At 45.5% G+C, this 13,566-nt stretch overlaps 1 protein-coding gene across 2 annotated transcripts in view; it reads right to left on the reverse strand.

Annotated features, from left to right (window-relative positions):
- The window catches only part of ABTB3 (ankyrin repeat and BTB domain containing 3), a 165,327-nt gene that overhangs the window by 13,745 nt on the left and 138,016 nt on the right, over positions 1 to 13,566 (reverse strand). The window contains exons 8-12 of one of the 2 annotated variants that reach the window (XM_069002935.1): positions 12,395 to 12,488; positions 12,147 to 12,282; positions 11,558 to 11,581; positions 10,283 to 10,503; positions 8,688 to 8,866 (exon numbers count right to left, since the gene is read on the reverse strand). In XM_069002935.1, the coding sequence (XP_068859036.1) occupies positions 8,688 to 8,866; positions 10,283 to 10,503; positions 11,558 to 11,581; positions 12,147 to 12,282; positions 12,395 to 12,488 (654 nt within the window). The remainder of the gene's footprint in view (positions 1 to 8,687; positions 8,867 to 10,282; positions 10,504 to 11,557; positions 11,582 to 12,146; positions 12,283 to 12,394; positions 12,489 to 13,566) is intronic. The other variant, XM_069002937.1, reaches the window with a different exon arrangement.

Genomic DNA, 13,566 nt, shown 5'->3' on the forward strand with positions numbered 1-13,566 from the left:
TGAAGTAACTGAGAACAACTGCAGAAGTTCATGACCTGGAGCACAAGCATTGTTCTGGAAGACAGGAGGACATATTCAGCCTATTCAACCTTCCCCTTCACACAGGGCCCACACTGAGGTGCTCAGAAGCTCTCATTTAAGCACCAAGATGGATAATCTTCCCTGTTTACCCTTTCATCCTATCAATGTAACTGTGAAAGCCCAGCTGTAGGAGCTCACTGCAGCAGTTGTGGGTGGCAATATGAAGACTGGAGGAGCAAACCAAAGTTTGTTTTCTTGCTACAGTTTGATGTTGGAAAACATTGTGCCAGGATGTGTGAGGCTGACACTTGGAGCGAGGCCAGCTTCCCTTCAGACATGGGCGTTCATCTGCACTCAAAGGGAGCCGACGCACATCTTCTTCTGTGGGAGGGGGAAGAAAGCTTGGCACAGGATATATAAAAATATTTACCTAGCCATGGGGTAGTTTACAGATAGGCAAGAGGGAACAGGGAACAACAGCAAGTCTTCTGAGGGAGATGGTGCTTCCAGCAGAGAGCTGGTTGGTGAGCAAGCAACTTTGCTTTGTAGATGCAAGCGGTCCCCTGACTTAAAAGCATTCTTCAGCAGAGATCTAAAGGAATTCCCCAGTCCTGCTGAATGCACTTGAACCGTGAGGGGAATTCATAAATTCTTTTGAAGCAAAGCTGGAGGCTTTCAAGTTGCTGGACCAGAGATGCCTTGTCGATTGATCTGAGAAGAGGTGAAGACCTGGGTGGGGAGCGCAGGGATATTTTTTCCTGAGTGTCCATCTGACAAAGGTCTACGGCAGGATGCAGGGAAGTCTCCTCCAGGCTTCGGCACATACCCTGGGAGAGCTCCCTCCATTCCAGGTTACACGGATCAACGCAGCATAGCCATTCTGGGATGTGTTCCTACAAGGTACTGGACACAACTGGGAAATACATAGCCAATATTCTCCAGTGCCTGTGCAAGACATGTGTCTATGCCCCAAACTCTGCAGGGTAAAATGTGTGTTGCAGACTGCTCAAACCCCACTGCCTAGTTCTCCTTACCAGCCCACAGATACCCTACCACCTCCACGTGGCTGCCCTCTACAGTGGTAACAAGTCAAGCTTCTTTTCTTTACCTCTGAAATCCTGAGCAGTATTTTGGGGTTTTCTTCTACTGATGTTACCCTTACCAGCTCAGCTCCATTAATGTTGTTTGTTAACCTAAGTCTGCCAGGCACTCAAATTCCTCTACCACATAGTCCAAAAACCAAAAGCTCACCACATTAAGGCAGAAAAAGTAACAATCTTCTGGGCTCGGTGTCTGCCTGTTAATACACATCTCCCCAGCACGCTGAGAAACCACACCGCTCAGAGAATAGGGGCACTGGCAAAGGTATCTTTTCTCTCTGGTCCTGAGGATGCTGGGAGAACCCATTTCTCTTCTAAATGCAAAGTGACAGAAGTGGTGTTTCTAGTCACCCACCTCACACGCAGTCCCCAACACCAGTTCCAGCAGTGGTAGGGTCTGAGGATACCCTGAGCCCATTGAGGACTCATCCTTGACATGCTGGGATAACCCTGAATTAGTCCTCTATTTATGCTCCTCTTTCCCAGAAAAAAATGATAAAGAGTGAAGTAACGGAGGGCAGCAAAAATGCTGCTCCCCCCATCCCTGAAGATTCAAACTCTCAGACCTTCTTTGTCATCTCAGAACCTTCTCCATCCTTGCACAGGTGCTCCTGCTACTGTCCTCTTGCATAATTCACTTTTACCAAATGCCTCAAAACTGACTGAATGCCACTTCAGATGGTCACTCCTAGATGGTTAAGCAGCATACACATAATTAATATTAGTCAACAGTTGGAAAGGGAGGGAAACCCCAGAGGTTGGAGCTACAGTTAGAGGCGGTGAACTGCGCAACAAAATGGGTTTTGTTAGTGCTGGGCTCAAGCCCTTCCACTGCAAGCACAAACGGAAAAGAATTAATCACAGGTAAGGCACAAATGGACCCTTCCGTTGCTTCTGGGAAAGCTGCCAAGCCTCCTTTTCAAAAGGCTCTTTATAGCACAGCTGTGCATTGTATGTAAAAAGCTCAGATCCACGGGCACAGTCTAATCCCTGGGTGAGAGCCCAGAAAAGGGCAGGTGTCACATCCATGGCATTTATTTCTTGTACATGAAGAAACGGCTCCTGCCTCTGGCAGGGGAACATTTTAGAAGGCAGCAGAGGGTAGGAAAAAAATCCAACCTGTGTTAGTACCAAGCTGAATGTGTGTTATGAAAGCACAGGACAGGGTTAACAGTGGTTATTAACATGCCACTCGGTACCTGGCGCTCGCATCTCACACGCAGGATGCAGGATGTACATGTGTGGATAACCTGGGTCCGGCTTACTCGGAACTGTTCAGACACAGAAGTGCTACAAGTGACAATGGGCAATGCTACAGATCACTGCAGTTGCTTGAGAACAGTGAAACCTGACTAACAAAATCATGACAAGTCCCAGCCAATAGATCAATCACCGTGTGCAGGCTGGGCACTAGATGACACACAGAAGGGCAATAGCCACTCCACAGAATCCATAAGCAAACCCTTTAGCATCCTGGGATGTCTTCAGGGTTATTTTTAGTGCAGGTTTTGGTGTGTCTGTCTCCTCTATGGAAACTCCACAGTTTTCTTCAGCTGAAGTATTTCAGTCGTCAGCCAAAATATTCCATTTTCAGGCGTAATTTTTTCAAGAAAGGTAAAATATTATGTGGGAAACAAATATCCTAGTGAAACCTTTAATTACAATAAAACCTCAATTTTCTTTTGAAAAGCAGTTCAACAAGACAAAAAGGAGTCTTTCCTGATCATTTCCAGGTAACATAAGCATGCACAGCATTCTTTCCAAGGGGGACTTTCCCCTGGGACACAATTACGACACAGTGCCTGCCCCAGTGCTGTGTAGGGCTCACCTCTCCTCTCTACCCTTAGCCCTTCCTGCAGAACAGGGGAGTCTGGTTTCACACAGCAAAACACGGCTTCACTCAAGCTCATCTGAAACGTTCATTTCAGCCGATCACGAAGCAACGGAAGAAAGCGGAATTTTCTAGCTCCTTTGTCTTCCAGTGCCACTTCCTAGATCACATGCAGACCCTGAGGAAATACTGATGTTTGCTACCACCATGCCTGGACTTAGTAGAACAGATGCATGAGCTGAGTCTGTTGACATTCTCTGAGGAACCTCTCCCAGCATTTGTTTTAGAAGAATCAAATCCAAAAAAACCCCAGCAACAGAGAAACAGAATGCTCATCTCAAGCTTCAGCTTCTGAAAGTTTTCCTGGAACACAACGAGCAGATGTTTCAGTCTTTCCTGCTGCTTTCTGTTTGATGGAAACATGAAAATACTTTTTCAGTAGTTAATGCATCTATGACAAAGGCTATTTCTGATAAGATATATTTTAAAAAAACACCCCAAAACTTTCCTTTTAAGAGATTTCCGTTTCCAAATGGAGAAGTTACTGCTGAAATAGTACTTTAGCTTTTAGGCCATAGAGGCTAGATTTCTCAAGATACCCACATGCCCGAATCCTTTTGGAATTTTGAAATTGGTTATTGTTCTGAATTGCTATTTGTTCTCGATAACTGTCAACACCAGACTGATGGCTGTTATTCAAACAGCTCAGCCTTCCAAAAGAACCTGTGCACTCCTGCACATTTCTTCAGCTGCCTATAGGTGCATTTGTCAAAGTTGGAAAACTGCAGGAATTTTAAATTCTGAGGAAACATCTTTGCAAAGTAGTTTACTGCATCTTTCAACAAGCCTGGCTGCCCAACACCTCACTAATAGGCTAAATTTTAAACTAAATAAAAGAAACATGTCGTCACTGACAGAAATGGATGGGAAGCATGAAGAGAAAGCTGCAGAATGCAATGAAGGTATGGCAGTGAAGGACTGCTCCTACGACTTCTCAAGCTGATTCTGTCTGAGACAATAACTAGCAGGAATACTCATAAACCTAAACCAAATTTTCCTGGTGTGAAGCACCTCTAGGAGCTTCAGACAACGCTTCAACCCATGTGCTCAATGCACATGTGAACTCACACATGCACTTCAGCAATGCATGGCCACACAGAATCCAAGGAAATGGCAGAGAGCTCCTTACCTGTCCTACAGGGGAAAGGGAGAAAGCTGTAAGAGAGATTATTTGGAATTAAAAGACTGTATATTTTCTCAAGAAAATAGGCCAAGGACAAGCTGATGTAAATGGCTGTAGGCAGAGAAAGCAGTGGATGAAACTGGCTCATGACCTCATACAACTGGCAATGGTGCTGGCTCATCTACACAGATGGAGCTGGGTGATTTAATGACAATTCAGTCTTATGCAAAGCCCTGGAGCGGAAACCTAAAACCAACCTCCTCCAAAGGCCAGATGTGTTTAACTTCCAAGGTTGGGGGTGTGAGTCTCTCTTTTCAAGTTGTGGAAATGTCAAGATCAAACTGAACAGCTCCAGGATTTTCATAGACAGAAGACAAAGAAACATCCCTGCACATTCAGCATATTATCCTTAAGAGAATCTCTGCAAACACGGAAGAGCTGACCTGCAAGCCTCACCTCAGGCACTACAAGCCCCTATATCCAGGTGCAGCCTCCACACAGCTCTTTTAAAAGCCTCTATTTGAGGGGGGGCACTCCTCAGGCATATCCACTCCTCAGGCAAATATGATCTTCTGACACAGGACAGGTGGGCAATCCAGCTCAGAATCAAGCCCAGGCAATGCAAACATCAAACCTCAGCTGGAGGCAAAGGAAAGCTTTCGGTGAGGAGTTTGGGAGAGTCTTCCCAGGCCATGAAGAGCACAACACAGATACCAACAGGCAGGAATTCAGTTATATCTTCCTATCATTCTTTCTTCCATAACAAGATCTCCAGCATCACTTTAATCTTGAGGGACTTGACTCTGCTCTACACAGCAGCTAAAGTTTAGCTCAGGGCTACTCACTCCCAGAAGTGACTCTGACTTCTGCCTCACACAGCCCTGTCCAAACCACTTCTAGCAGGTTAGGTTTGTGTGCTCATCTTCCAAAGAGATTCAATTCATCCCTAAATGGCAGCGCCTTTCCCACCCATCCAGTGTCTCAAAACCATCATGTGTCATCAACATTTTTAGTGTTGGAGTTTTCCTGGTTTGAGTTTTGCTTGCTCTTAGGAGAGGTGCCTTAAACCAAGCTCTCCACGTCTTTGCCACAGATGCTGCTTTTTCCAGAGTACCTTGCCCCTGGTCTTTAATTTGGTAATGACCCAAACTCACTGCAGGACAGCAGGAACCGCGCAGGGAGAGACTGCAGAGCGATTCTCTGTCTCTTCTCACAGCTCTGCCTCACCAGCATGGAAATGCCACTACTGCCCCCCTCCCTGTGCAATTCTCAATGGTGCAGCTGATACAGACATTTAAAGGGATGAAAGGAAATGAAAGAGCTCCATCCCACTGGAAGCCACCAGGAGCTGGGTACCAAGCCTTTGTCTGTGCTTTTGGAAGACTTCCTCCAGGGCTTTAGTGCAGCACTGAACAACCCATGTGCAACCTATACACTGTTCTCCCCCACTTACTTCACAGCTTGAAGAAAGGCCATAAACCCAGGGACTTCAGCTCAGCCAGCTTTGCCTGACTTTCCAATTTTTGTTGCTGTTCTGTGTTACCACATCAGGACTTCTGCAAATTTTATTTTTATTTCTACTGTCAGCATCCCAGCACACAGATGGGAATGGAGTGCCACCCTATAGGACACCAGCATCGGTGCTGGCAGAGCTTCCACACAAACCCTCACATCTGTATCCCCTAGAAATAGGCATTTTATAAACCATCTGTAAGACAAAAGGGATTCCTCATATCTGACACTGTTCTTGTAGGTACTGGTTACATTTTCTTTAATTTTTTCATATCTGTAGCATTTGGCCTTTTTTTGCATGGCCTGGGAACCTGCAAGAACATTTCGTATGACAGTGCAAAGTAGAAGGTGGGGACAGAAAGCTTGCTTCCTACCCTGAGACCTACCCTTATGTTTCCACGTGATTTTTGGGGAGTTTCTCTGGCCAAATTACTCAAAACTATAAATTGCTGTCTGACTTATCCAGGTTATCACAGCTTCCGAGACTGGGACTGTCACTCTAGGAGACGCTGAAAATCTGCCTCTTTAATTACCTCAGTTTCCCTTTTGGTGAAGGGAGGATAAGATCTTCCATGTCTCAACTCATTAATATTAGTAAATTGTTCTGAGATTATGGGAGAACTGGAACTATTTATAGGAACGCAAAATGCCATTTCTACTAGGTGCAAGTTGCCATGCAACTAAAATACACCGAGCATCACAATATGTAGCAAATGGGACATCTTGTTTTACATCAGCCAAGAACTGCTAAGTGGCTCTTTGCTTCCTAGTTGCTTATTTTACACTTTTTGCCCTGAAAAACTCATTAAGGAAATGTACTGGGCCAGACCGTGATGTTTAGCAAGAGTCATAATCTCTCTCTCTAAGTTTCCAGCTCACAGGGAAAAGGATGTCCGTGTGGGCAAATCAAGCTCCTCTCTCCACAGCTCTACAAAATGCAGAGCTTTACAGTTTGCTGTCAAGAGAGAGGGATGTGAACCCCAGTTACGGCCCTTCTGCACCTCTTAAAGCAGATTTCCATTCTGTGGGTATACATAGAAATCTCTGCTCTCAGCCATTCCAGAGAATGGGAACAGAAGATCCTTTAAATCTCAGCTTTTCTCAGCTGCCTTCTATGGAGTGACCAGGGAGAACTTTTATTGGCTTATTCTCCTACAAATGAATTTATGTAGATTCCTTCCAAAGGGTTGCATAGTCTCTTTCCTCATTTCTGTCTGGGAGAGCTTTGTAAGAGGCCATTTGGACAAGACCACCACAATAATTCATAGCATCCGCAGACAATTTGTAAACCCTTACAACGTCCCAGAATGATTAATTATTTTTTCTAAGACTATGAAACACTGTGTGAGTGTGTGTTTGTGGATATAGATGAAGACAGGCAGTTCCCCCAGGCCCAGGGGCATAAAGATCAGCACAGATTTCTTCTTTGTCATGGAGAGGTTTTTGTGATACTTCAGTTGTTCTACCCCTCCATATTTTAGGTTTTTAAGTGAACCCAAAGCAGAAGGTAGCAGTCTTATTTTTTCCAGGTCTCCAGCAATAGACTGTGGAAAACCTACATGTACCAAAGGTATAATCCTATGTAAATGATTTATTCTAATGATGATTGCTGGTCTTGGTTTCAGCCACCCAGGAGAAACGCAATTAAAGTCACCCCTCATCCTAGATTACAAGGCCTAAACCTAATCTCTGTGAAGTTTTCAATACGATTAGTTTCCTATCAATTTTCAAACCAAACAGCACTTTGCTGGTAGTTTCTGGATGAACATACATTAACCCAAATGAGTACAGAACAAGGAATCTACAAATCCTAGAAATTGGAACAATTTCCTAAAACCCATCTCAAAATATTCTCCATAAATATCCATCCAATACAAACTAATTGCATAGGCAAAGCTCATGGGAGCAAAAAATCAGAACAATGCTGGAACAACTATGCAGGATCTGCTAAGGACTCTAGTCCAAGCCTGATTTTGCAGCAAGATACAAGAAATAAATCCACATAGGCCATCACTAGCTATACCAAGTCTGGAACCTTTCAGTATTGAGTGCCTATACCAGAACCTCTACCCTTTCCATATTTTTTAGGCTATTACTCCAAGTGCTAAAAATTATTTGCTCCTTGCTGTTACACATAGAGTTGGGTGATAAAAGTTACTTACATTCAGTTTAACAATTAGAAGACCATACCAACATGTACTGTGGTGCATGAGGGAAAAGAACAGCAACCAAATAATTTTGATGCTTTTCATCACTACAGTGATTTTCTGGTAACAGTAAAAGAAGTTGACTGGGCATTCCTTGGGAGTGACTGACTGTCAGGGGGACCAGTAGGGAAGAGTTTTATAACAAGTTTTAAATTCTTCTCTAGGTAAGACATTTTCCTCTCCTTGCCAGCCCCCCTTTTGCTGTTATACTTGCATGCCCTTGCAATGGTACCTCCTTGGAAAGGTTCTGTTAGTCTGATTTGCCTGGCTAAGAAAACATCAGCTGAAAGAATAAATCTGGGGAAGTTGCAAGTACAAGCACTCACACAGAAGATATAAAAAATTATCCTGTTCTGTGCTTGCAGAAACTGGTCTTCTCACAAGGTTGAGAGTCCAAATCCCACATGAAGGGAAGAGAAAGTCATGACAGACTACAGAAATCCAAAGTAAATATGAGTATTAGCTTTGTTGTATGGTCCTGTGAAACACGCTGGATGAAGTTACTCTTTGGATTAGTTTGGTTATCAATAACTTCTGCCACGCTGCTGTGACTCTTTTGACTTTAATTTCACCACTATGCACCAGCTTCTGTTGTCTCTCCAGAGCTTATTGTCAGCACCTGTTATTAGGCTGTTCTAGTAGAAGTGATTAGCCTGTGTGTTTATAACCCATGCTTCCACAGTGAAAGAACCCAAGATACACAATACAGATAATAATAATCCTGGGCAGTCTAAATAACATTTGGGAGAGCTATTCAAAAATAATCGCAAGCTTTCATGTCTTACAGGATGGAAATAAGGCTGATTTCCTTTAAAACACGTAATTTATCCTACCTTGCTGGCCTTCAGTATCTCAAACATCAGAGGCAATCCTTGTGTGATAAGCTCCTCAGTGTACTCTTCTTCCTGGATGGACTTGAACTCCTTGAGCAAGCACTGGATGAGGGGTCGTCGGTGCTGCTGGAAGGACGTGCGCAGAGACTCCAGCCACGTGTGCAGCGTCCAGGGAACCCCTGCAGACAGAGGACACAGCTCATTCCCAGCTCCAGGGAAGGACATGCCCCTCTGCTTTTTTATCTTTACTTATATTGAATTTTAAGCAAGAGCTGCCAAATAATTCAAGAAATCAAATTCCTATTTATCCCTAATTGAGAAGGCTGATGGTTATCAGTACATCCCAGAGCTAATGCACAGAGGCTTTCCTCCAAATGCTAAGAGAAGACTGTGGTCTCTCTGCTCATCTAGCCTTCAGCTTCTTTGCTGAGACTGCCAATTTGTGGTAATTGCTGTGGGGTTCTGCGTTGCAAAAGCCTTTTGGAAACTAGATTTACACTAGCTCATTTGTTTAAATGTGGCCCTGGAGAGCCATTAAATGGTAAAAACCCCTGATTTTGGTCACTACCTACCTGGATTCAAATTGGTGGTCTTCAGATTAAAACTTGCTTTAAGTGATACCCCATGTCCTCTCCTGATCATTAATATTTTCCCTAAAGAGCACTGGGCAAGTTAAGCAGATCAGCCCTTTCAAGCAGATTGTCGTGGCAGAACCACTCTCCAGGAAGTTAAAGGGAACTGCTCCCATGCCCTGAGTGAGAAAGCACATGGAGCTAACGTACCTCTGCAGGCATCAGGCTGGATGTGACCTACTTTCTGTTCTCACAGAATGGAGTGGAAGGAAATACAAGCCTGGTGTTTGGCAAGTGAAGGTTTTTCCTTCCCTGTCAGAAAATGTTCAATGTCTGGAGAGCACCCCTGCCACTCTCCTCTCGTTCATCTCCAGATCTTTGCCTGCACAGCCCACTGCACACCCTGACCCACGCCCCATGTCCCCAGGGCTGGAGCACTGCCCCAGGCAGAGGCACACCAGACACTCGGGTCTCTCTCTGTGAACAGACGAATGGGGATGGTAAATACACAGTCGAGATCGATTTCCCTCTGTGCCACACAACCACCCTCCCCACAGGCAGAAGCAACTTCCCAGCAGGCTGGCATGATGTTCAAGTCCCTCACTGGCAGAGCTGGCATACCAAGGAGCCAATTCCCTGCTCCTGCCTTTGGAGTCTCAGAAAATAAAGTTGTTTTAATGATGGACTGCTTTACAGTAGAGTGCAAAAGAGAAGCAGCTGGAGGTGGCCCACGACAGCTGAACACTGCCCCAGAGCCTTACCTACACTCTGCCATGCAGCAGTGCAGATAGCTCCCGGTGGAAACCACTATGGTCCTGCAGAAAAAAGCCACTGGTCCCTGAACAGGGTCTGCTGTGGAGCTGGAACAGGCTGGGAACCTGTCAGATCTCCCATCACCTTCTATTCCAAAAGAGTTGAGGAAGATGTGACCATGGTTGGTTTAAGCAACAGCCCGTCAAGAGGGACCTGTTTCTTACAGTGGCCCTTCCCTGGATGAAGAAGAGGAAGGAGCCCAGGACTGACCTATGCTGCGGATGTCGATGGTGACATCCACGTAGCCGTGCTCGGCGCTGTGGTACATGGCCTCCTTCAGGGCCTTCAGCTTGGCCTTGCTGTTGCGGCTGGCGCAGAGCGGAGCCGCTGCCGAGTCGGGCAAGTCCGTCCCCTCAGCCAGGATCTCCTCCAGCGACAGGATATCGCTCTTCTCCTTCTCCGGCTGAGCGAGCAGCTTGCGGAAGACATTCCTGTCAATCACGGCATGACAGACCGAGGGAGAGAGGGCAGGAGAGGAGAGGTAAGGGAGAGCAGAGTCAGTGGCCAGGCTTTCACTGCACTGGGCATACTTGCTGTGACATGGCAAGTTAGGACACCTGCCCAGGAAATTACTCCAGCTAATGGCAGAACCAGCTGAGAGCAGACCCAAGGCAAGCACAGCTCCTGCTAGCCCACCTGCACTGCCTGGGACACATCTGCAAGTCACTGCTGTCGTGACAGGAACTGCACAGATGTCACACGAGTGGCAGCATCTCGTGGGAACAAAGATTTGTGAGCTAAACATGACTCAAGACTTCTTCAGCAATCAGGGAAGGCCAAGGTGCCTCTGGACAAGCTCTTGGGACTCCCACCATGGCAGCCACCAGAGAAGGGAGCTGCCTGGAGCTACTGAAAGCACCACCACTCGATTCACACTCAAAGCAGTCCGGAAAAGCTAGAGCAGCTAGACATTCAACAAGGCCAGTCAGGGCAGGTTCAAGCACAGCTGGGACTACTCTACAAAGCCTCTGATCCAGCTGGGCCACCAAACAACAAAGCCCAAACTCAGAGACTTTGTGCCCTCAGGTTCGCACCAGCATAACTTCATCAACCTCAATAGAATTTCCCTTGGTTTTGCAGCGATGAGAAGAGAAACCAGGCTGGCTCCCAGCCCACCCTCCTTGTATTCCAGTGTCCCCCTGCACCCGCTTAGACTGCAGCGTGGTGTGCATCAAACAAATTTAGGGCAGAGAGGGAAGGAAGAAGGTGTGTGTGAGTGCTAGGTAGGAACACTAGAGTCAGAGTCTGTGACATGGACAGCCAGCAGCCAAGCCAAGGAGAGCCCCAGGTTCTCCTTAGGCCTGTGGCTCCCATTCACACTGGGTGAATGTGAGACTTCAATGCCCAAAGTGTCCTGTCTGTCCCAGTGATCCCTCGTGGGCTCCAGATGGGCAGAGCTGTTGAACCCGCCCTGACGTGCCGTGAGCGTGGTGTTAGACTGGCAGCTCATCTCTAAGCAAACACACGGTAGGTACTGTCTCTAACCTGTATCTATGTTCCTCTGGATGGCTACAATCAGAAAAGTAGGAACGTGAAGACCATGATACTAATTCATTACACTGCAGTCAACTCCTGAGCGTTGCAAGGTCATGCATGCCAGGTGCTCATCTCAGTAGTTCTTTTTTTTTTTAAATGTGCACCATACAAACAACATTAAGACACACAGGACTTTACAGTAAACATAGATGCAGAAACTCTATTCAACAAAAATTAAGGCCGCAGCAGTGCAAACACAATTCACTCAAACCTGAGAAATATGTCAAGAAATTCAGGAGTGTCTTTGACATTCCTTTCTGCTGCCACATCAGCTGCCATTCAACAACCACTGCATTGAACACACCACAAGGAGTCCCCTTCCTTTTTTTTTCTTTTTTTTTTTTTTTACATCAGAAATCAAAAAGCAGCTTGTACCACCAACTGGTTTAATTCACATGCTAGCAGAAAGCCTTACATCTCTGCTCAGTTGGTGGCATGTTCAATTGTTCATGCAGAAATTTCACCCATCTGCTCAAACTGGATGCCCAGGCAAAAAAGCAGCACTTGAAGGATGCCACTAGACTTGTTCCCACTCTACCTGTGTCCATGTGCAGCAGCCTGACTGAAAGAGTTCATGTCACCTTGTGGAGTCATGGAAATGCCGTTCCTGTACATTGTTCCTATCATGGGGTCAGCTCCTCGCTCCAACAGCAAACTGACCAGTTCAAAATTTCCTGTAAGGCAAGACATGCATTTTTACTCCTTTTCAAATCCAGTATTTGCTCACCTGAACCACAGATCCCAGCTGAGGAATTGTTACAGCGGGAGGAGAAAGAAAGTCCTTACCAGCAGCTGCTGCCAGCTGTAAAGGAGTTTCAGAGTAATTCTCCTCTCCATGCTCTAAGGAACCTTCTACTTTTGCTCCAGCATCCAGCAATAGCTAGAAAGAAAATTCACCATTTAGAGCAACTGGGGGTATCACAGTCTTCAGGGTTCATGAACAGTGACAAATGAGAATCTAATGCTTTTTGTTATCTGCAAACCAGATACAATGGAGACACGTGACATGCAAATTCTGCCCATTATTTCACAGAGGCAAATTCATTCCTTTTTTTGCTCATTTTATGCTGACAAACACCAGAAGCACCAGTGTCCAACTTCAGAGCCAAAAAAGTGTAACTCAGCATTTTTTGAATGGGAAATGGGGTAAGGTCAGTGTTAGGAAGTAATGCACTGGAGATGGAAGAAAATTAGCCCGACAAGCATCCTTCCTTCATGGTCTTCTAGAAGCCCAGCACCATCCAAAAATGGATCAGATTTCAATTGTCTCCATCTTTTACATGAAGACATGGCCAAAAGAAAGGCAATTCTTAAGAACCAACTGCAGCAATGAGTCAAAAAGCTGTGGTCTCCATCGGGGACACTTCCACATTAGTAGCAACAATGCTGAAAACAAAAGTGGCCAAGGAGAGCAGGATGGAGCCTGTGCTCCAGCCCCCTCTTGGCCATTTCTGTCTTAAGGCTTTCAAAGTTTTGGTGCTTGAGTGTGTCACAGACACAACAGTTTTGAAGAATAAACCTTCTCAACTTTTGAGATGCCAAAGCACAGAACCAGCACATCCCATGTGACACCTGGATGGGGTAAGGAGAGTGAGGGATTCTCTCCCTCTGGAGCAGCACAAGGGCTGTTGTCCATCTCTCTCCCACCAAGGCAGCGGCTTTGTGTTTGCTAGAATATTCTAGTGTAAGAAAGTGCAATGAATGAATAAACAAACATATAAAACAAGTGGTCAGGAAGGAGCACAAGGAGTTGTCAGACTTTCTTTGGTGCAACTTTGCTTTAAAACTGTCCTGTTTAAGCCTCATATTGGTTAAGGTTTGAACACCATATTCACTTTGTAAGTCTATCATATATCAGTACACTCTTGAAGAAGCAGAAGTAACCAATATGAGTATGACAAGAGGATGCTGGTTTGAGATGGATGTAATTAGAACTGAAGAGGAGGAAAAAAAAAGGA

The sequence above is a fragment of the Aphelocoma coerulescens genome, chromosome 1A (assembly GCF_041296385.1).
Source record: "Aphelocoma coerulescens isolate FSJ_1873_10779 chromosome 1A, UR_Acoe_1.0, whole genome shotgun sequence".
Lineage (NCBI taxonomy): Eukaryota > Metazoa > Chordata > Aves > Passeriformes > Corvidae > Aphelocoma > Aphelocoma coerulescens.